We start from the raw sequence: 25,003 nt of genomic DNA, 5'->3' as shown, positions 1-25,003 counted from the left end.
TGTTTTCACACCTGAGCCTTGAGTTTAGCTCTTGCTGTCTTGGCAGCCAAGACAAAAAGGAATTAAAGAGGAAGCAGCCACTGGCTGATAGCAGGAAGTCTGGCAGTTTGTCAGAAAAGGCCAATAAATTGCTTCAAATCTTTTTGTAAACAGGCACAGTATGCACATGGAGAGAAAAAATGTTCCTAGCATTAACAAAAAAATAATTTACCAGATGGCACTTCATGTAAAGGACATTAATAAAAATGAAAATGTTCTTATGAGCAATTTTGGAGAATATATAGAAATATCATCAAATGAGTATTTCTTATTCTAATCTATTTTAAGCATGAGAACAAACTTTTAAACACTGGTAGTGGGATTCTAAGCTGATACAGCCTCCTTGGAGAACATGAAAGACACATGTTCCTTACAATCCAACAATTCCACTCCTAGATTGAGAAAAACTCCCTTGTGTGCACTAGGAGTATGAGACAAGTCACAAATATGACTGTTTATATTTGCAAAAAATTGGCATCATATCAAGAAAAATGAGTGAAGAGTAATATATTCATAAAATAGACCATCATAATTCATAATTAATGGAAAAATTAATGAACTCAAAGTATATGTACCCATATGGATGAATTTTGTAACTATATAACACTGAGGGGGGAAAAGCCACTTACAGAAGAATATAGTGTGATACACTGTGTATAAAGTTTAAAAGCATACCAAATACTTCCATGCATTGTTTCAAAAAACATCAATGAGTAAAAATGTAGAGAGATGCATGGGATGGATACCAAAGTGAAGGACAACCAGTTACTTACTATGGATAGGGTAGAGGGCAATGGGATTAGTGAGGATTAGAGGTTCGACTGCATTCTAGTGTTTTATTTCTTTAGTAGGGTGGAAGGTGCATGGAGGATTACTATATGTCTGAATTATTTCTTAAAAAATAAACGCAAGCTACAAGGGCATAATATTAAACTACATCCTAGGGATATAATTTAATGGGATATAATTATATCCTAAGGATAAAATTTAATGTAGTCCATATAGATTCCTTTCCAGTGGTAACAACAGGAAGATAGGGGAGCACAGGGGAACGGATAGGGAACATGTCCCATATACTAAAGGGCAGCCTGTCCCAGGCGGAACTCTCGGAGGTTAAAGAAATCAAGGAGTATCTGTACTCCAGATACACTGCAGTCATTAAAAAGAGCAAGATTAATCTGTATAAACTGATAGAGAAATATGTCTCCCACATATTAGGAAACAAAAGCAGGTTATACAATAGCAATGCTTAGTACGATACCATTTTAGAAAAGAAAGATGTATACTTGTAGACTTGTGAAATGTTACCTAAAGAAACATGGTAGACCTGGGGAGAATGGGGGTGTTTTTGTTTCACTTCATACCCTAGTACACTGTTACATTTCATAATAAGCATATATTATTTTTATAATTCAACACACGATTTCTCCAGCAAGGGCTTGGGGAAGTGCTTCCACATCTTGGCTTCACTTTAAAAATCATCTGGGACACTTTAAAAATGTGACTTTCAGACACTGCCCCAGTCCGACTTAAGATTTCTGGAGGTAGGGTTCAGGCATCAATATTTTTTTTAAAGCTCCGTGAAAAAAAAAAAAAAAATTGAATGTGCACTGAGGGTTAAGAGTGCCATATGAGCTGGGCGTGGTGGCTCATGCCTGTAATCCCAGCTCTCAGGGAGGCAGAGGTGGGAGGATAGCTTGAGCCCAGGAGTTTGAGACCTGCCTAGGCAATATAGCGAGACCCTGTTCTCCACAAAAAGGAACAACAACAACAACAAAAAGACACACACACACAAAAAAAGTGTAAGAGTGCCATATGAGCAGTGTTTTATTATGAAAATTAAATACATAAATCTCTGAATCTTGTATTCTCTCCCAGACAGAATGCCATCAACTCCTAAAGGAATAAGAACTAGGGTTACTTATAGTCTGGGAAAAACTTTGTGTAAGGTCTGATATATTGAAGTGCCCAGGATGGTCTAAAGCTTAAAACCCCAAATTCCATGTCCCTGGGTAGGACAGAGATATTTGCCCCAGAAAAAGAGTTGCCAGACAGTGACCATGTAAGCATTTCACCAGCTTCCTATAAAACATCTCATTTTGACCAATACTGGTAATTTGTGAGGGTGAGGAGTTTTACTTTTTTTTACACATTTATTTTAGAAATTAAAAAATTTACACAAGAAAAGAAAAATCACCATAAAGCCATATCCCCCATGGTATTTTGGAATAAGCCTTCCATCTAGATGGTTTTCTCTGCATATATTTATACATACAATTACTCATACAAAAGTGAAATGAATGCCAGGCTTTGTAACTGGCTCTTTTTCACATATTGTAACAAGCATATCTTTCCAAATAACACTACCCACCAGGACCAAGTCACTGCAAAATATATCCCAAAGTAGCTAAAAAACTGGTATGTTTGATGGAGTTAATTGAGAATGAATCCTACTATGCTGAAACAACAAATGTGGTGCTGACAAGGTTTAAAGCTTATTTGTTCTTTCACACAGTGATTGGCAATTGGGCCAGTTCCTTGAGGCTGTTCCTGGGTCATGAGATAAAGGCATGTCTCAGCATGGAGGAGGATGTGCATCTTCTATGCGACCACCTTCCAAGCCAGCCACTTCCTGAGGAACAGGAGGAAAGGCACTGCCATCATCCCATTCTGTGTGGGTGGTGCCTCTATGTTGCGGGAAGTCAGGGACCCCAAACGGAGGGACCGGCTGAAGATGCGGCAGAAGAACATAAATTGTGAAGATTTCATGGACATTTATTAGTGCCTTAAATTAATACTTTTATAATTTCTTATGCCTGTCTTTACTGCAATCTCAGAACATAAATTGTGAAGATTTCATTAACACTTATCACTTCCCCAGTCAATACCCTTGTGATTTCCTAGGCCTGTCTTTACTTTAATATCTTAATCCCATCATCTTCGTAAGCTGAGGAGGATGTATGTCGCCTCAGGACCCTGTGATGATTGCGTTAACTGTACAAATTGTTTGTAGAGCATGTGTGCTTGAACAATATGAAATCTGGGCACCTTGAAAAAAGAACAGGATAACAGCACTGTTCAGAAACAAGACAGATAACCTTAAACTCTGACTGCCAGTGAGTTGGGAGGAACAAAAACATATTTCTCTTCTTTCAAAAGTAAATGGGAGAAATATCGCTAAATTCTTTTTCTCAGCAACGAACATCCCTGAGAAAGAGAATGGCCCCTGAGGGTAGGCCTCTGAAATGGCCCCTTTAAGGATGGCTGTCTTTTACCGTCGAAGCCAAAGGGATGAAATAAGCCCCGGTCTCTTGTAGCACTCCCAGGCTTATTAGGACGAGGAAATTCCCACCTAATAAATTTTGGTCAGACAGGTTGTCTGCTCTCAAACCCTGTCTCCTGAGAAGATGTTATCAATGACAATGCGTGCCCGAAACTTCACTAGCAATTTTAATTTCGCCCCATCCTGTGGTCTCGCCCTGCCTCCATTTGCTTTGTGATATTTTATTACCTTGTGAAGCATGTGATCTCTGTGACCCACATCCTATTTGTGCACTCCCTCCCCTTTTGAAAATTGCTGATAAAAACTTGCTGGTTTTACGGCTCAGGGAGCATCACAGAACCTACCGGCATGTGATGTCTCCCCCGGACACCCAGCTTTAAAATTTCTCTCTTTTGTACTCTTTCTCTTTATTTCTCAGACCAGCGGATGCTTAGGGAAATAGAAAAGAACTCACATTGAATATCGGGGGTGGGGGTGCCCCCAATACCTCTAGGTTCCTGGATTCTCAATTCGATTACGGCCACAGCACTCCAAGAGGGAAAGTATCAGGGAGATTAGATTTGGTCAATTTCTTTCAAAGAGACTAACTAAGAGGAGCATTTCATAGTGATTTCACATCCTTTTACAACTTATCTCAAATCAACCTTGTGAAGTCAGTATTATCGAACTTTTTGTTTTATAGATGCAAAAACTGATGCTAAGTTTAGAAAACTGAGTATTATACTCATACATATATGAAGACAGACTTTTAAATCTAAAATACTAATGGCATAGAATCTGGAAGAAAAAAAAAACTAAAATTTACTAGGTACCTACTATGTGTCTGGCATTTTCATGTACTTTATTTAATTCCCACAATAATATATGAGGGTAAGTAGTATCATCTCCATTTTACAGGAAAAGAACAGAGACACTGAGAAGTAGTAATTCGAAAAAGGTCACAGAGTTGTTAAAAGGGAAAAGCAAGATTTGTACTCAAGTATATATAACATGTCTGATTCTTTTGACTATGGCACAGTACTTCTCTCAGGGTTCTAGAAGGATGAAGTAACTAGCACATGGCCAGGATGCTGAAGAACTTGTACAGAATCTTGAGTTTTCTAGATCTAAAGCCCCCATTCTTTCCCATACACAGCTGGTTTACTCACATTTTGCAGGTAATTAATATTAGCAAGAGATCTGAGAATCCTATTGACCTATTAAAAACTGTGTAAAGTCTAGGATTTTACTCTACTTAAAAGCTAACAAGTTACCCTAATACCACTGGTTTCATAGATGCCAGCAGAAGATACAAGGCCACTGAGTCAGAGACAAAAGACTTTATTACTCATGTTGGTTTGCATTAGCCCTCAAGTCCTATGAGGATGACGTACCATGGATGCTGTACATACAACAAGGGAAGCAAGCTTCCTCTTTAAGGGGGGAATTAACTTATCCCTCCAGGTTGTCTGCTGCAAGCACAACCCTGACAAATAAATGGCCCATGTAAAAAGCAATTGGGGCTTTCTTGATATACTCAGTAAGAATACGCAGGGACACAGGGCCTATGGCAGACTGCTTCTATAAACATGACCTGAAGGTTGATAAACTAACAGCTACTCGAATGGCGGAGCACAGGAATATGTCCCATATTTCAGTATTTAAATCTCCATATCTGCATATTTCTTTTTAAACTGGCACATGTAATTCTTTATTAATTAATTAATGCTTTAAAGTTGTGGTCAATTTTGAAATATGGGATCAGTATCTCTGGGTATGTTTCAGACTAATGAAAACTTCCAGGATAAAGTGAAAACAATGTAATATAAATGTGAAAATAATTTCATTTCTGATTGATTTTAATTTATATTAATAGCTATACTTACTGCCATCCTGAGTGGGACAGGGGATACACAATGGAGTAGAGTTCTTTCCCTCAAATAGTGAACAATAGCATGATGGCATGGGATAACCAGTTATGAACTAAGACAGATACTGAAATAACTCAGAGTCCAAATAAATAGGGCATTAGGAGTTTACCATAAATAGACCATTGTGGAATGAAATGGTCAGAGTAAGTGTCATAGAGATGGGACTTAAAATTATAACTAATATTCCCGAGGAACTATTATATGTCAGATACTAGATTGTTTCATATGCATTATTTAAACTACACAACACCCTGGAATATAAGTGCCATGATTATCCCATCTTACAGAGAAAGAAGCAGGTTAAGAGAGTTGAATTGCTGGCATGGTCTGATACTCAGATTTGCCTGAGACTTCCCACTTTAGGGACCAGAGTCCAGACTGAGCAACTAAGCTTAACCTGGACCTTCATGAAGTATCAATCTCCTCTTACTCAGCATCACAAAGGTGCACTGGTACACAGAGTGTTGTCAGGACAGACTAATCTCCATGATTAGTCTCCACCTCCATGACACTGGAAGTTTTGCTCTTTCCCTGTGTATTAATAACTTACTCTGCCACATACCTAAACTTAAGTGTTTTCTTTGTAAGACTGAACCTTACATAGAAATTTGATGACTTTTTGAGTCCTGTGGCAAAACTTAGTGAAGCTCCAATATACTATTTTAGATGGTGCTTGAATCACAAGGGGATGTTTCAGTCAGATTCCAGAAATCTGGACTAAGAAACAGAGTTATGTCAACACATCTTATTTATATTACAATTTTTTATTGTCAGTTTTTAAACAAATATTTACTGCACATCTACTTAGTACTAGGAATAGGGGATCAAAGGTATGCAGAACAAGCACCATTTCTGTCTCAGTGGAGCCTGTGATCCAAGAATAACATAATCGAACATTTGTTTCCTAAACTCTAACCAACGGGACCCAGTAAAACCTGGTCTATGTGATACTACCCAATATATTCTTCTAGCTGATTTTATTACTAAAAGATTGCTGTCAAACACAATAAAAATTTCTTCTTAACTAATTAATTCATTTGGTTTTCTGGGCCCTGTGAACTATTTAACTGAACAAATTTAGCTTTGTGGAAACCTCTGAACCAGATTTATGGCTTATCCACAGCAGTGTTAGGCATTGATGTTTTAAGCCTCAGTCGTGGCTCCATTTTAAGCCCTCATCCTTATTTATTCACTTATGCTAGTTGGAATTTTCTGCAAGCTGCCTCACCCCTTTCTGGAAGATGGCAGGATAAGCATGAATGAATGAATGAGCAAGCAAATAAACACACACACACATACACTTCTCTAGTATTGCATGGTCTTATGTAAAGATTTGCTTCTCCATCTCCCTTACTGCACTTGAGCTCCTTAAAGACAGGTAAATTATCTTATTCAGGTTTGTATCCCTAATGTCTAGCATAAAATTATAGCACACTAAGGTTTTAATAAAAACATGTTTTTGGCGGGGTGCGGTGGCTCACACCTGAAATTCCAGTGCTTTGGGAGGCCAAGGCGGGCAGATCACCTGAGGTCAGGAGTTCAAAACCAGCCTGGCCAACATGGCGAAACCCTATCTCTACTAAAAATACAAAAATTAGCTGGGCGTGGTGGTGGGTGCCTGTAATCCCAGCTACTCAGGAGGTTGAGGCAGAAGAATAGCTTGAATCCAGGTGGCAGAGGTTGCAGTGATCTGGGATCATGACATTGCACTCCAGCTTGGGCGACAGGAGCGAAACTCCATCTCAAAATATATATATGTTTTTTTAGCACAACAGAGTTTAAATCTCATTATTGGGCCAATGTTAACATCTCCTAATACCATTATAATTTTTATATCATTACTGATGACATGAAAATGTAATGGCCTTCTTATTGCATAACTCCACCTCTATGCCACATGCTATAAATTAATGATTTTGATATCTTTTCTTCTACTCCATTCTACTGCATTTTTTTTTTTGTAAAAAAAAGCTTATTTGGGTCAACTGGATATTGGTTGCATCCTGATATGCTATGATGTGGTACACAAAGCACAATCTAGGAAGTATTGCCCCAAAATGCTAATTGCAATTCAATGCACTGATTTCATACCCACAGTTTCAAACAATGCCTATCCTCCACGAAGATCTCGTCTCTTTCTCAAATGGCTAAATCCCATGAACTTTAGAACAACAACAAAAAAAAACTTATAAAAAATCCAAAGATGTACAACAAAGAAAAATGCATAATGCAACTCTAATGTAGCCATTATCAAACTCAAACAATTATCAATTATGGCCAGTCTCATTTCATCTCTATCCTACCAAATTTCCCTACCCATCCTTGATTACTGTGATGTAAATATTGGGTAGCAGATCATGTAACATGTAAACATTTTAGCATGTATCACTAAAGTAAGGATTTTTCTATTAAATCATAACCATTGCATTGCACTATTTATCTCACTTAAACATTTAAAGTAATTCTTCAGTATCATTAGATATCTAGTCAGTGCTCAAAAATTTTTAAATGTTTCACTAGTGCTTTGAAACAAAGGTTTATGTGTTTGAGTCAGGACTGAATTAAGATCTGTATGTTGGAACTGGGTGACTGGTCTTTAACTCTCTTTTAATATGCAGGTTCTCTTCCCTCTCTCCCCAACTATTTTTTTTTTTGTCATTGCTATTTATTTGTTTAAAAAAACACCAGCCATTTGTCCTACAGTTTCCCATAGTCTAGATTTTGCTGACAGTATCCCCATGGTGGTGTTCAACATGTTCCTCTATTCTCTTTTTCTCTTGTAAATTGATATCTAGATCTAGAGGTCTGAACAGTTTCAGTTTGATTTTTTTTTTTTTTTTTTTTTTTTTTTAGATACAGTCTCCCTCTGTTGCCTAGGCTAGAGTGCAGTGGCGTGATCTTGGCTTACTGCAACCTCCATCTCCCTGGTTCAAGCAATTCTCCTGCCTCAGACTCTGGAGTAGCTGGGATTACAGGTGCTAACCACCACACGTGGCTATTTTTTACATTTTTAGTAGAGACGGGTTTCACTATGTTGGCCATGATTGGCCAGGCTGGTCTTGAACTCCTAACCTCAGATGATCCACTCGCCTTGGCCTCCCAAAGTGCTGGGATTACAAGCCTGAGCCACTGCGCCCGACTATTCGGTTTGATTTTTTTGGGCCAGAAGACATCATAAGTTGTCGCAAACTTTTACCTAATGTCTGATTGTCTGTTCTTTGGTGACATTAGCAGCCATTTCTGATTATTACTTAAACCTGTTATCACATCGGGGTTGCAAAAAGGGTGATACTCTAATTCTTATTCCTGCTTTGTTTATTAGCTGGAACATTTCTATAAAGAGAAACTTCCCCCTGTTACCTATTTGAAAAGATAGGATACCTGCTTGGATATTTCTCTTTTTCAGTTTTCATCCTCCAAAGTGACTAATGATATTTTTATTTTAAATATCATTAGGATTCATTCTAGGATCCTCCAAAGGTGATCAATTAATTTTTTGTTTTTTTTAGAATCATAAATTCTTGGGTATAACACATCCCACTGGATATCCTATTGAAATACGTTCAAGTCTACCATTTAAAAACAAAACAAGCCCCTCACTGGATCTCTCCTGCCTTCTTCCTGGCCAGCCTTCGCAGTATCACCTGTACTAACGCCCTCTACTTCCTGACCTCTAACTCACTCTTTAGCTCTCTTTTAACTGGAGTGTGGCCCCACCACTCCGCGAAAGCAGCTCCTGCTAAGGTCATTAGTGACCGTTATTTTGCTAAGACCAAAGGTGACTTTTCAGGTTTCACCTCACCTAACCTTTCAGCACTGCTGACCACTTCTTTTCTTCTTGAAGCACTCTTTTCCCTTGCTCCTGTGACACTGTAATGTCCTGTTTTTTCTCCTGCTTCTCTGGCTACACTTCTTTTGTTGGTTTTCAATCTTAACTTCTTACTCAACTATGAAATCTCAGCAGTTTTAAGGTTCAGTCTCAGAATATTAATCTTCTCCACTATACTCTCTGTCAAAATGATCTCATCCACACCCAATCATGTACACAAAAATGTCTCACAACAAATTTACATCTTTACCTTTGATCTCTGTCTCTGAAATCTAAACTTTATATCCACTGCCTACTACATAATAGCTCCCTTTGAATGTCTCAGAATAATTCTACTTATTATATACAAAGATAAAGTCAGAATCTATGAAAAAACATCATCCTCTTCTAGCAAATGCCAGCATTTACCATTCAGAAGCACAAACTCAATGTCATCTCTGACAACTCCATGTATCTCAGCTGCCATACCCCCATCTATCACCAAGTCCTGGTGATTTATTTCCCAAATATATTTCAAATATGACTCCTTTCCACTTAAACTAGCACTACAAACTTAATCCAAGCTACTGATCCTCTCACCAGGACCACCAAAAGAGCCTGCTCTTTGGGTTCCTCTGATCTACTTGGTTTTTTCTCCAGACGTTCTTTACAGTGTAACCAATGCAGACATAATCATGCAAAATCCTGGTTAAAATTCTTCAACAGTTTACCATGGCTCTTAGGATAAACTCCTAACATGGCTATGCTTCACCTAGAATCTTGCTCTCCTGGAGGACCAGCCTTCACTCATTGTCTACGTTTTTTATGCTAAAGGACTTTTGCACATGATCTCTCTGAAATGTTCTTCCTTCCTTCTTACACTCATCCTTCAGATAGGCACTCAAAAGTTACTTGCTAAGGGAAGCCTTCCCCTGACGTCCCCAACCAGGTCATATCCCAGGATCACAGCCTAACCCAGCATCTTGCATATAGCCTTCATAGACTTGTCATAGCTGCAGTTTCACATTTCTGCATGTGATTATTTGGTTAATGCTGATTTTCTCCACTAGGTAGCTTTCATGAAATCAAAAACTGTGGTTCCTTTGTATTCTCAGTGACTGCCATATGTTAGGTATTCATTTAGTACATGTTGGATGAATGAATAAATGCTCCAATTTCTTGAAATTAGCATAGTTTAGCACGCTTAGACATGTACTCGCTGAATGTACTTTACATAAAGTACTCTATATAAGGTGCACATAACAGTGCCTGTACCTTGATAAGAATATTACACTAATATTGTAAAGATATCATAAAGTTTAGCTGTTACTATTATTACTGATTTCACACCCTATGACAGAAACTATTTTCTGATTACCACTGATTGTATTCCCAATTACTGTGCTTAACTCTATTTAAAAGCTGGACAAAAACCACCTTCTTATTTTCTGTTTTCTTTGCAACTACGGCCATGAGACATACTTCTGGTCACTGAAATGTAAGTTTTCTGAGAGGATCCTAAAAACCTACTGATGTCCTAAAACAAAACAAAACAACAACAACAAAAACAAACAGAGGGGCAGTGGGGAAAGCTATGGCAGTCGCGTCTCCTTTTTACCTCATGTGAATAGGAATGTGATGCCTGGAGCTGCAGCAGCAATCTTATAACTCTGAGGGAAAGGCCAGTGAAATGGCAGAGCCACTGAAACACCAGAAGCAGCTACCCACCTCCAGCCTTCTCCTTATATGACAAAAATAAACCCTTCTTTTACTTGTATCTACAAACAATCTTGATATTCCGCTCAGTAACAAGATTCCCTTCCAGGTAAATCCCCTTATATTGACCAATACTTTTTTTCTTTTTTTCTCTTTTTTTTTCTTCACTAAATATCTCTGTTACTTTCCTTAATACTGTAACCAAAATAAAATATCTGGTTTGTTTCTCTTATAAAATAGAAAATGAATTACAGCCTTAAGAACTAAAGAAAGACTCTTTAAATTTCTTATTTTGAGTTAAACATATATGGGGATCAGAATAACACCTATTTGGTGACACGGCATCAAACAGAATTCAGGGTACTTTGTTCATTCTCAGATGGAAAATGAAGTTTTTTAAAGCATTTTAGTGTCTACTCAAGAATATCAATATTAGCATGTGATATATTCTGATTTGATTCCATAATCAAATATTATATAAATATGTAGCTGGACAACAACTCAGACACTCTATACACAGAGCTTGACTATGCACAGAGACTGTATTTACTTTTTAGAAATGTACATGTAAGACATATACACAATGCTTTAAGAACTGATAAATCAGAAGGTGTTAAACAGATTAAACTCTGAATTCTCCTTAGTGAAACCAGGATGTTTCACTCATATTCGTAACATGGCATAAAATTTAGGTTTACACATTGAGGGTAAGACTTAGTTGCATGTAATGTTCGTAGAGTAAAAAGGGATATCAACAAAATGATCTCGGTCCAATGCCTTTTGCAGTTTGTCTCAGGTCTGCACCTAAAATGGGAAGGATGGACTAGTTTTCAGACTGTGCTCTACAAAGCCTAACAGCCAAGTCTCCAAGCCTTCTACCCCTGGAAGACAGAGCAGATCTGTTTTTATCTGTTTAAATATTTATTTTCTACAAAAGGTTTTCTTCAAAATAATAACTCAGCTGGGTGTGGTGGCTCATGCCTATAATCCCAGCCTTTGGGAGGCCAAGGTGGGCAGCTCACTTGAGGTCAGGAGTTCGAGACTAGCCTGGCCACTAAAAATACAAAAATTAGCTGGGCATGGTGGCGGGTGCCTGTAATCCTAGCTGCTCGGGAGGCTGAGGCAGGAGAATAGCTTGAACTGGGGAGGTGAAGCTTGCAGTGAGCCGAGATAGTGCCACTGCACTCTGGCCTAGGCAACAAGAGCCAAACTCCATCTCAAAAAAAAAATAATAATAATAATAAATAAAATAAAATAAAAAAGAACTCAATAACTAAAAATAATTTGGAAACTACTGGACAAAATTAACTCCTAAGTTCTTTTTAGTATTATCAGTCATGATAAAAATAGTTTTTTTTTGGTTTTTTTTTTTGAGACAGGGTCTCACTCTGTTGCCCAGGCTGGAGTGCAATGGTGTGACCTTGGCTCACTGTTGCCTTAACCTCCCCAGCCTCAGGTGATCCTCCCACCTCAGGTTCCTGGCTAATTTTTTGATTTTTTGTCAAGATGGGGTTTTTCCATGTCGCCCAGGCTGCTCTCAAACTCCTAGACTCAAGTGATCCTCTTGCCTTGGTCTCCAAAGTGCTGGGATCACAGGTGTGGGCCACCGTGCCTGACCTTTCCTAAATGATGAATGCTTTAAGAGCATCTAAATATGTACACAAAAGGAAAATTCATGTGATAATGTGGGCTTGACTTATTTTCAAGAATATATTCAAACTGAATTAACGTACTTACCTTGTGAAAATGCCATCCACAATCCCAATTGTCGCTTCTTCTGCAGGAACATAGGAGCCAATCTGAGCCATGATGGTAATCAATGCAACTTGTTTTATGTAGGAGCTCTTTCCACCCATGTTTGGTCCAGTAATTATCATTACTCTCTCTGAGTCCTCCTAAAAATTAGAAAGGAATTTCACTTATTGTACCAGAAACGTTTTTAGATAATATCCACAATTGTCTCATAAATGGAAAGGCATTAGGCAAAACATTACTTTGCAACATAAATATCACAAAAGGAAAGCGGTCCTCCAGAATCCAGGATCCTCCCAGAACACTTACATTTCACTGACCAGAACTGTGTCTCATGGCCATAGTTGCAAAGAAAACAGAAAATAGAAGGTGGTTTTTGTCCAGCTTTTAAATAGAGTCCTTCAACCTGAACTGTGTGATACTGCAGAAAAGTAAATTCTTAGCAGCACACACAGCTGTTCCTGGGTATTAAAAAGGAAATAAGACCAGAAGTGGATAACTGCTATGGCTTTCTCATTAAGCACCAATATTACAAAAATTCTTCTAGTGAACAAAACAAGAATTTTTCCCAAATAATTTCAGATTTGGATATCAAGAACATTGATATCCAAACCTGATAAGAACATTACAAGAAAAATTACAGACCAATTTCACCCATAAATATACATGCAAAACTTCTTAACAAACTATTAATAAGTCAATCTAAGGTTATATAAACCACTTAGAGCTTTCGAGAAATACAAAGTTGGTTTAATATTCAAAGGCCAATCAATGTAATTCACCATATTAACAGAATAAAGAAACCATACAATTATCTCCAATAACACAGAGAAAGCATTTGAAAAAATTCAACATTCACTTGTGAAAAAAATGAGGCCGGACGCGGTGGCTCACGCCTTTAATCCCAGCACTTTGGGAGGCTGAGGCGGGTGGATCATGAGGTCAGGAGATCGAGACCATCCTGGCTAACACGGTGAAACCCCGTCTCTACTAAAAATACAAAAATTAGCTGGGCATGGTGGCGGGCACCTGAAGTCCCAGCTACTTGGGAGGCTGAGGCAGGAGAATGGCGTGAATCCAGGAGGCGGAGCTTGCAGTGAGCTGAGATCGCGCCACTGCACTCCAGCCTGGGTGACAGAGCGAGACTCCATCTCAAAAAAAAAAAAAGAAAAGAAAAGAAAAGAAAAAACTGGGGCAGGAAAGGGAAATAAAAATAAAAGGTATAAGGATTAGAAAGCAAATAATAAAACTCATTATTCCTACACGTCATGATTGTGCTCCCAGAAAATCCAAGGAAATCTTTAAAAACTGAACTTTAGATACAAGTTCAGTATGCAAAAATCAACTTTTCCCCTATATTTTAGCAACAAATACAGGTTGAATATCACTTATCCAAAAACACTTGGAGACAGAAGTGTTTCCAATTTCAATTTTTTGGATCTTGAAATATTTGCATTCTGAATAAAATCTAAAATGCTCTGAAATCCAAAGCTTTTTGAGCAACAATATGATGCTCAAAGGAAATGCTCATTGGAGCATTTCAGATTTTAGATTTTCAGATTAGGAATGCTCAACCTGTAATTCAAAATAAAACATTTTTAATGATACAATTTACCATAGTATCAAACGAAATCAAATACCTAGGAATAAATCTAACAAAATGAGCAAGACTCTACACAGAAAACTACACAACATTATCGAAAGAAATTAAAGATGACCTAATTAAGTGAAAGAATATACCATGTTCATGAACTGGATGACTCAATATTATAATGGTATAGCAATTATAGAAGTGTGATTTGGCACAATAATATACATATATAACCAGTGGAATGGAAAGCACAGAAACAGACTGACATGTATACAGTTCCTTGATTTCTGACAAAGGTGACATTGCAGCACAGTAGACAAAGGACAGTCTTTTCAACACAGTGTGCTGGGAAGATATGGAGAGCAATTTGGAAATGCCTAGTAAAGTTAAAGATCGTGTACACTGGTCTAGATGACCCAGCAATTCCTCTTTTAAATATCTATCCAAGAAACATACAAGTGCTCAAAAAGGCATGTATAAAACTGTTCACTGTAGTACTGTTTGTATGTATTCATAACTGACAAAAATAGAGATAATCTAATTGTCTATTGTTAGGAAAACAAATAGATCTACTTGTACAATTATTAAAACAATTATTTACAATGCAGAATACTAAGGTTCAGTGAGACATTAATGTATATTTTTTAAAATACACAAAAGATGATTATATGCTGCTAGTATATATATATGTCAAACAAAAGAATAAAAACCATGCATAAGGATAATAAACAACATCAGGATAATGGTTACCATGTAGGTTAAGAGGTGAAGATGGAGAAAAAGGAATAGCAGTTATTTATGTATGACCTTAGCTGTATCTGTAATTTTTTATTTACTTAAAAAAACTCCTAAATATTACAAAACGTCAATCTCTATGACATTTGTGTGATGGGTAAATGGGTGTCTGTTATACTATTTTCTATACTTTTTCATTGGCTGAAATCATTAAAAATCAAACAAATTTTCTTAGTTATTTCATGGATCACCATCACGAACAATTCAATAACTCCTTACAAACATATTTATGTAATTTACGAATAATTCACATAACTTCCAAATGACATTTTGTTACTTGGACTTCAGAACACTACATACAAATAAAGCAAGAGAGAAAAGTACAAAATGGAAAGTGAAAGAATGCAATGCCAGAGAGAATGTAATGTAAGAATGTAATGCCAGAGAGAATACCATACACAAGGGTTACGTATGTCATGCCAAGGCTCCCTGAACTGTGACAGCATTGTTAAAGGAGCTGTCTCAAACAGGATTACCAAATTCAACAAGCACATGAGAGTGACCAATGGAAATGCAGAAATAGAAATGTTTTTAAATGGTAGTTTAGAAAAGATATGAGAAAAAAAGAAAAAATACACACTTTTTATTTTGTAGAAAACTTAAGCCTTCAAATACCTTGAAAGATAAGAGAATTTATACCTACTGTTCAATTTGGCTTTTTCATGCAGTGAGAATCAGTAACTTGACAGTGTGTTCTTTAAAAGTATTAATTTGGTCAACTAAAATAACTTAATAAATCAGATTTCTAGTGGTAAAGCATATTATAATACCGTTTAGAGTTAGAAGACTGAGGTTCCATTTCTGGCTTACCCATTTGTTAGATACATTTCATTTCTCATCTGTAAGATTTAATAATAATAGAAATCCTAACCTTATGTGCATTTTGTAAAGTTTAAAACAATTAAGAAAATATATATGAAATTCCTTTGAAACTATAAATGCTATAATCATTTTTATAAATCATAAATTCTTAAAAATAACAGATGCCCAAAGTAGCCACATGAAGTCCCAATGCCCTATAAATGAATTAACTGAAACAGAAGAAATGAACTAAAACAAATGAAAATACATTTGGCTTGGGCCAAAGTCAGATGTGAAACTTATTTGAAGGCCCTGATGAGTAAAACAATGTGTGTGGCATTTACATGAATAGAAATGTTACTCTCTTCTGAATTTAAATTGTATATACATTGGTGAAAAAGATGTATTACCCAAAGTGAACAAGCAAGTCTGACACTTTCCAATATTTTCAAAAGGAATAACATTGTTATATTGAACTACACAGAAACTGCTGGCTTTTAAAACTATACAATCGTGTATGTGTTCTTTGAGCATTTTATTTCTCCTGAATTTAATACAGAATGAAGTTTTTAGTTTATTTGAACTTTAGGATTTCAGAACTAATTGATATGCAAAAATTAATTCGTTGTATATATAGAAAAAATGTCATATAAAAATTTAGACTTCACAGTTCTAATATTTAAACAATGTTTATTTAGCTGGGAAACAGGTTTCTTCCTGACACCATCCACCAGTAAGTGGGGAGTGACTGAGAGAACAAAATGACCCTTAGACAACTTCTTCAACCAGGTCAAGGATAGCTACCAAAAACCTGTAGCAAACACAGGCTTAATGGTGAGATGGTAGAAACCTTTCCTTAGGTCAATCAAGACACGATATCCACATTTTCCTGGAGGTCCCAGATAGAAAAACATGACAATAAAAAGAAATAAAAAGGCATTAGACAAAACAAAACTGTCATTGTCATTGGCTGCCCACAAGGAAAACCAACCTCTATACAAAGTATTATACATATATAATACAAAGTGTTATAATTAATGACAGGATCTCTAGCAAAATGGCTAGATTTAAGATCAAGATGGAAACTCAGTTGTATTTTTGTATAAGAGCAGCAAATAATTATAAGACTATTGTAAAAAAGATATGACCTATATACTAACAAAAAGTACTTAGTAATTAATCTAACAAAAGATGTAAAAATCCTTTATAGAGAACACTTTAAAACTTTACTGAAAGGACTTAAAACCAAAATAAAAATACAGCAGGTCCTCAAATAATGTCATTTCATTCAATGTCATTTTATAAAAAATTAATAAGGAAAAATACATTCCCAGCCAGGGCACTGTGTTTGCACATTCTCCCTATGCCTGTGTGGATTTTCTCTGGGTATTCCAGTTTCCTCCCACATGCCAAAGATGTGCAAATTACGTTCAATGGTGTAGTAGCCCCGGTCTGAGTGTGTGTGTGTGTGAGTGTGCCCTGTGATGGGATGGCATCCTGTCCAGGACTGGTTCCTGCCTGGTGCCCTGCACTGCCAGGATAGGCTCTGGCTACCCATGACTCTGAAATGGAATAAGAGGGTTGGAAAATGAATGAATACAAATTATTGTCAAGTAAAAATTCATAAGGTATGTGATAATCATACAAATGCATGACAATAAACTGATGTAACACAAAAGTGATAAGCAAGTCTGCCATATGTATTGTTTTTGAGCTGCATGGTAGTAGGAGGTGCTTCTTAACAATCTTCACTACACAAACATTTACTCCTTGATTTAACCCACCATCACTATGACCTCTGTCACTCCCTGATTTACCAAAAATTATGTATACAACAATCTTATTTGTTTTTATTAATATTTCTTAAACATATAGCTCATATTTATTTCAATGTTTAATATCAGAAGTGTGTTGGGTCTTTATTTAGAAGTTTGATGATGTTTTCTGTGGCCAGAAATATGACATAGGAATTTAACTTTGTTTATAACCATTAGCCTATGGTAAAACTGGTTTCATTATATGTCATTTCACTTAAAGTTGCAGTTATTTCCTTTTTTTTTGAAATAGGGTCTTGCTCTGTCACCTGGGCAAGAGTGCAGTGGCGCAAACATGGCTCACTGTGCCTCAACCTTCTGTGCCTCAAGAGATCTTCTTGCCGCAGCCTCCAGAGTAGTTGGGACCACAGGTGGGTGTCGTCACATCTGGGTAATTTTTTTGTAGAGATGGGGTCTCCTCATCCCAGGCTAGTCCTGGGCTCAAGTGATCCTCTCACTTCAGCCTCCCAGTGTTCTGGGATTACAGGTGTAAGAGTTCATACCCAGTCAGCAGTTTCCAAGAACCCACTGAGAATGTTAAGTGAGGACTCACTGTATCTACTGTTTTCATGGAGGGACATACTCATATGTTCACATATATATCACAAAGATGTCAACTCCTCCCCAAATGGATCTATAGGGTCAATGCAATTCTGAAAAAAATCTCAAATTTTTTCCCCCAATTAACTGAGTAAGTTGATTCTAAAATAAAGAGAGGAGCAAATGCTAAAGAGAAGTCAGAAAGTTCTATTAGAAAAATAGAGGGGGAGAACTTTCCCTACAGATGTAAAAAGTTATTATAATGCTATAGTAAATAAGCTTGTGTGATTCTGGCTTACAGACAAACACTGACCAGTGAAAAGTAAGAGTTCAAAACAGTCCCATAAAAATTTGGAAACTTAATATATGATAAATAATTCCATAAACTGATGGGAAAAGGATGATTTGAAAATTGGTACAAAACAATTGATTACCCATATAGAAAGATATTAGATTCCTAACTTATATCATGCATAAAAATAAATTCTGGGTCAGGCACGGTGGCTCACGCCTGTAATCCCAGCACCTTGGGAGGCTGAGGTGGGTGGACCACCTGAGGTCAGGAGTTCGACAGAAGCCTACCAACATGGAGAAACCCCGCCTCTACCAAAAACACAAAATTAGCCGGGTGTGGTGGCGCATGACTCTAATCCCAGCTACTCGGGAGGCTGAGGTAGGAGAATCACTTGAACCCGGGAGGCAGAGGTTGTGGTGAGCCAAGATCGTGCCACTGCATTCCAGCCTGGGCAACAAGAGCAAAACTCTGTCTCAAAAAAATTAATTAATTAATTAATTCTGAGTAGATTGATTAATGACTTAAATTTGAAAATTAAACTTTAAAATGTTGATAAAAAATTATAGGAGAATATGTTTAAGACCTCAGGGATTGAAAGAATTCCTTATTTAAGGCACAACACCATTCACCCATAAAAGAAAGGACTGATACATTCAACTTCATTAAAGTTAAGGCTTTTGTTGTCATCAAAAGGTATCATACTGAGGCCGGGCAGTGGCCCACGCCTGTAATCCCAGCAGTTTGGGAGGCCAAGGCGGGCAGATCACTTGAGGTCAGGAGTTTGAGACCAGCCAGGCCAACATGGTGAAACCCCATCTCTATTAAAAATACAATAATTAGCTCGTGGTGGCGTACACCTGTAGTCCCAGCTCCTCAGGAGGCTGAGGCAGGAGAATCGCCTGAACCCCAGAGGCAAAGGCTGCAGTGAGCCAAGATCGAGCCACTGAACTCCAGCCTGGGCGAAAGAGTAAGACTCCATCTCAAAAAAAGGGAGGGGAGCATCATATTGAAAGTGAAGACAAAAAATTACTCTAAGTAATCTCCTTAGACTTATATAGTTACAAAAAATATTAGATTCCTCATCATTTAAAAGTTCTATGATACAAGTTCAATGTAAAGTGTAGAATATCTCAAATTTTCTAATAAGTAAATTATAATGTCTATTTCAGTATTTAACTGTGTACATTAGAGGAAATTTAGATGCTTGAAAAGTCAAAAATAATATTAAGAAGACTTAAGTGTATGGAGAAGTTTTTTCCACCATCCCTGCTAAAATGGCTTGCCTGATCACTATGTTTCCCAACCCACATAGCAGTTTTAACGCTCTTGGCTGTTTTGGTCTGAGGTTAGGTACCAAGACTACAACTTTTGAAAGTCAGACACTGCTGAAGCAGGCAAGGGAAATACCAACACACTCAGTGCTTTGCTTTGGCATCTACTGAAACACAAAATGTGATGAAAGTTGTTAGACTAGAACAAACTGCAAATAAAAACTTCACTTTCTGGAGATGATGGGTGGATTCCTGTGGGTCTTTTGGCCCAAGGTATCAGAAAACAAACATTACAAGGTAAGTTATTCTGTCTTCACTCCTGTGACAGTGACCAAAAAGATCCCTATTGTTGAAGGCTAACAAAGAACAGGACTGCCTAATCATATACATATCATCAAGCTCAAATTAATTACTTCCCTCCCAGAGTTTCATTCACTATTGCCAGGCATGGTGGTATAAACAATGATAGCCCTTCAGGCTGGATTTGCCACCTGCTGACTGTAGATTCTAGGACTTTGAGTGAACTTAGGTGGTAGTCAGACAGTGGTCACTATGGGCCTTGGGTAAGACCCAGTGTTGTGCAGGCTTCAGGTCAGACCTAGTGCAGTCCCAGAGGTGGTGGTCACAGAGGTGCTTGTGTCACCCCTTCCTCAGCTCCAGGTGGCTCAGCAGAAACAGAGAGGCTCCATTTGTCTGGGGGAAAGTAAAGGAAGAGACAAGAGTCTTTGCCTAGAAATCCAGGGAATTCTCCAGAATAGTATGCAAGACCACCAAGGCGGTACCTCTAAGAGTATACAAGAGCTACAGCATTACTGGGCTTAGGGTGCCCCCTAATGCAGACACAGCTGCAGTGACCACAGATTTAGATCAGAACACCCAAGTCCCTTTGAATACTTGGAAAGCCTTCCCAAGGAGAAGTACAAACAAGCTAGACTGTGAAGGCTACAATAAATACCTAATTCTTCAATGCTCACCGGGTCAGACCTGAATCCAGTGCAACACTGGGTCTCACCCAAGGCCCATGGTGACCACTGTCTGACTACCACCTATGTTCGTTTAAAGTCCCAGGGCTCTACATAACCAAAAGAAAGGAAATCAGTATATCGAAGAGATATCTACACTGCCATGTTTATTGCAGCACTATTCACAATAGCCAAGATTTGGAAGCAAACTAAGTGTACATCAACAGATGAATGGATAAAGAAAATGTGGTACATATATACAACAGAGTACTATTCAGCCATAAAAAAGAATAAGATCCTGTCATTTACAACAACATGGATGGAACTGGAGGATATTATGTTAAGTGAAATAAGCCAGCCACAAATTAAAACAATCGAACTCATGGAGATAAAGAGTAGAAGGATGGTTACCAGCGCCTGGGAAGGGTGGTAGGTGGTGAAGAGGGTGAATGGCCCTTGGGTACAAACATATAGTTACATACAATGAATAAGATCTAGTATTTGATAGGACAACATGGTCACTATAGTCAACAAAATTTATTGTACATTTAAAAATAACTAAAAGAGTATAACTGGATTGTCTGTAACATAAAGGATAAATGCCTGAGGTGATGGATACCCCAGTTGCCCTCATATGAGGGTAACATTATTACACATTCTGTGTCTGTATCAAAATATCTCATGCTACCCATAAATATATACACCTACTATGTGCTCCCCATTTTTTTTTTTTTTTAAAGAATCAATTCCATGAGGTATCATGGCAGGATTATTCATGACAGCAAAGAGTAGGTAAAACAGTGAAACTTTTAAGGCAATTATGGTATATGCATATTGTTGAAAACCATGAAGCCATTACAAATTACCTTAAGACTTTTTAAGAATATAGGAAAATATTCATGTTATAATATTAACTAAAAAAGCAGGATATAAAAATTTTTTGTATAAAAAATGGCTATTTTTTTAAAAAATTGCAAAGAAAGACAAAGGAAACATTCCAAAATGTTAACAGTGGCTGTCTTTGGAATTAAGGAGCAATTTCCTCCCTTTCTTTGTATTTCGAATCTCAATCTAACACTTATTTGTAAATGGATTCTATGGCAATGAGAGTACTAACAACCATTTGTTCATTGAATGCATACTATGTCAAGTATTATACAAAAATTTTCACTGTGGTGTCAATTTCTATGAGAGCCTTGATAAGCAAGAAAGTGACAGAGTGTGAAAATAAAAGTATAAATATGAATAAAGAATTGGCCCACAAGTTAAGAAAGGTGGTTTCTCGTATGGAATTTGGGCAAGCCAATGCACCTCTCTAGGCTTCAGTTTCCTCCCCTCTAAAATCAGGCAGCTGAATTAAATGATCTCTTACCCTAAACTCAGGTACACTGCTTGAGTATGTAGCCCTGGGTGGAATGAAAGAGCAGGAATTAAATTGGCACCAGAGCTCTGTCCCAGATTTGTTTGAAAGATGAGAAGTTGTGGAAATCGTTTGCATGAAGTACCTGGGAAAAATGGTGCGTGGTGAACCTGGTCAGACTTGGGGATACTGTTGTGGAGACAGATTTTTTCCAGCCCCACTTCCTCACCCCAGGATTTGAGGATGTCAAAGAAGAACTAATTTCAAGGCTTTAGGAGCTAAATGTGTTCAACCCACTAAACTCAAATATTTGTAGGTGACAACATGGTGGCTTTCCTAATAAGCCCTAAGAGACCGCCAGTGGGAGATAAAGTTGTACACCAGGTCCTCTAGTAAACACCAGCAGGAAAAAAGACATGAGACTGAAGAATCAGGAGGTCCTCTAGGTGCATAAAACCCCCTGTCTCCGTGCCCACTGCCACTGCCCTGACAGGTGACTGCAGTGGCTCCTGCTGGGTCTTCCTGCTTCTCCCCTGCCCACAATCCACTCTCTATAGGGCAGCCAGAGTGACTGTCATAAAAAGTAAAACAGAACTTGTCTTTTGCTAAAAGCCCTCATCCAGATCCTCAGAGCACTTCTGAGTGTCTAAAGGTCATAGTCTAAAGGCCATGTCTGCCTCCGACCTATTCTTCTACTACCCTCCACCATGTTCACTTGGTGCTAGCCAGACTTGATTTCTGCTCTCCTTCCACCTGGCAGAATACAACATGCTCGTTCCTGCCTTAAGGCCTTTCTACAGGTCTACATTCAAACATCAACTCCCAGGACACACCTTCCTTGGCCACCCAACCTACAGAAGCCCCTCTGCTCTGTCATTTTCTATCACATCAGCCCATTTTATTTTGTTTTAACCTTCTCTGAAATTACCTGAATTTTCTTGCTTGTTTATTATCAATCTCACTGCTAGAAAGTAAGTTCTCATGAGAGCAGGAACCATGTCTTCTAGTTCATCCCTAATGCCTAGAACAAGGCTTGGCACAAAGAAGGCACCCAACAAATAGATCAAAGAGATGAATGTAATACACGAAAGGCATTACAGCAGAGATTTCCACCATGTTTACATTTCAAAAACAATCATTTGCATTCTCTATAAAAATCCATCAGGAATATATCCATCAGGAATATATGACTCCCGTGTTTCCACAGTTCTCAAGATGACACAGTAAGTAAGGAAATGGTCAAGAAATCTCACTCATCTAATGTGTTAATCTCTCTTTTAGCAAGGATCGTGTGTATTTGAGGCAGCATACATCAAGGGTTCCCAGATATAAAAGACACATAAAATCTATCTGCAAGACCAGTTAGTACAAGTAAGTGTTCTAACCAAATAGCCAGAATGCGAAAGTTGGCAATAACCACCTCTCCACCTACTCTGGAGCCCACTGGGAATGACAGCAAACAAAAGCTGAAGTATCGCGCTGAAGGGACTATGTTTCTGGATAACAACTAGAGAGGGCTGCCTTCGCGAACCTATGGAGAGACTAGAAGTACATTCTTTTAAGTGCTCACTTTAGTATTGGCAATATCTGTCTGAAAATCATCAATCAATAAGATCTTAATATTTTTATCTAGTATCTAAACAGTGAGTCTAAACTTGTGATAACTAAGCAACTTCCACATAGAATGTCAACTTCTGTGGGGGAAGAGAAGATGTAAAAATAAAAGGCAAACTTCAAGGTATCATAAGAAAATCACAGATAACAAGTGCCAGGCACTGTGCTAATGATTTTATATGTATCACCTCATTTAGTTCTTAAAACAGCATCATAGGGTGATACTAATATTACTGGATTCCCATTATACAGGTGAGGAAATAGGCCTAGAGAAGCTAAATATCTTGCTGAGCAATGTAAAACAACTAAGTCGCAGAACTGTAACGTTAAGGGAAGTTCATCCTCTGACCTGTCTCAATGGGGATGCTTGCCAAATGACAGGGAATCAGTCACTACTAAATAGGAGAAGACAGGCTTTAGCTCCGTGTGTTCATCATTGAGTACACTAGAATGATGGACAGTCATAATATCCCTAAAGTCAGGAGATGTACAGCAGAAAAAAAATAAAAATAAAATTGTCAAATTAATTTCTAAGACCCGGAAAGCTAATTTTCCATTAAAAAAAAAAAAAAAAGGTGCTATCTTCCTTGACAGGTATAAATATTGACAACTACCTTTAAAGAAGAATTACAGGAGAACTATTTTTATAAGAGCTACAGACTGCTGGAAAAAGTTTGGTAGTTTCAAAGTGTTTTATTCCTCGAAAATGTCAATCAACAGCAGGTTATGGTAAGAGACTCTTGAGTTAAAGGCTCCTCCAGACAAGCTCTCAGCTAAATCTTTGCACTTTTAACCCAAGGTGAACTAGAAACAAAAAGAGGGGAAATGAGGCTGGAGAGTAGCACCAGCTGCATGTTGAGATGCCAAAGTCAGGACTTAAATCCCTCCAACACCTGGATCCTGCCCAATTTACATTGCCCTGGGTGTGAGGGCTGGCTGTGACCCAGCTCACTCACCTCCTTTTATAGATGAGGAAACCAAGACCCAGAGAGTAACGCAGTCTATCCAAAATGACAGTGAAACGAGAGTAGAGCAGGATTTGAATTTAAATCTCCTACCACTGTGAGCCGCTTCCCCACTACACCTGTGTACCAAAAGTAGTACGTGAGAACTTTAAAACCAGAGCAAAGAAAGTGCTCACATAGAAAGGGATTTTTTCTGGCCAGAGGATGGTGAAGGCCCTCAGGAAGAGGCAGTGTTTTGTTGGGTCCTGCAGGAAGAGTGTGAGTCCAATCAATGCAGACAAGTAAGAGATAGGAAGAGAGGGGAGGGCCATTGTGAGCACAGACAGCAGTGCAGGTCAGAACACTTTATCAGACAAATGTTCTTCTCTATCCATTATTTCAGAAGCAGGAGAGAGAAGAACCAGAGGAAAGGACTGACAGGAAAACAACATTCAATTGCCATTAATATTTCCCAGAATTTTAATCCATGGGCCCATGATTCAAAGAT

General features: G+C 37.9%; 1 protein-coding gene across 1 annotated transcript in view; it reads right to left on the bottom strand.

The window, feature by feature from the left end:
- The window catches only part of MSH3 (mutS homolog 3), a 215,084-nt gene that overhangs the window by 52,315 nt on the left and 137,766 nt on the right, over nt 1–25,003 (bottom strand). The window contains exon 20 of the mRNA XM_025388025.1: nt 12,494–12,651. Within this exon, the coding sequence (XP_025243810.1) occupies nt 12,494–12,651 (158 nt within the window). The remainder of the gene's footprint in view (nt 1–12,493; nt 12,652–25,003) is intronic.

Source organism: Theropithecus gelada, chromosome 6 (genome assembly GCF_003255815.1).
Source record: "Theropithecus gelada isolate Dixy chromosome 6, Tgel_1.0, whole genome shotgun sequence".
NCBI lineage: Eukaryota > Metazoa > Chordata > Mammalia > Primates > Cercopithecidae > Theropithecus > Theropithecus gelada.
The sequence above is the reverse complement of the archived record's forward strand: the minus strand, read 5'-3'. Positions and strand labels throughout refer to the sequence as shown.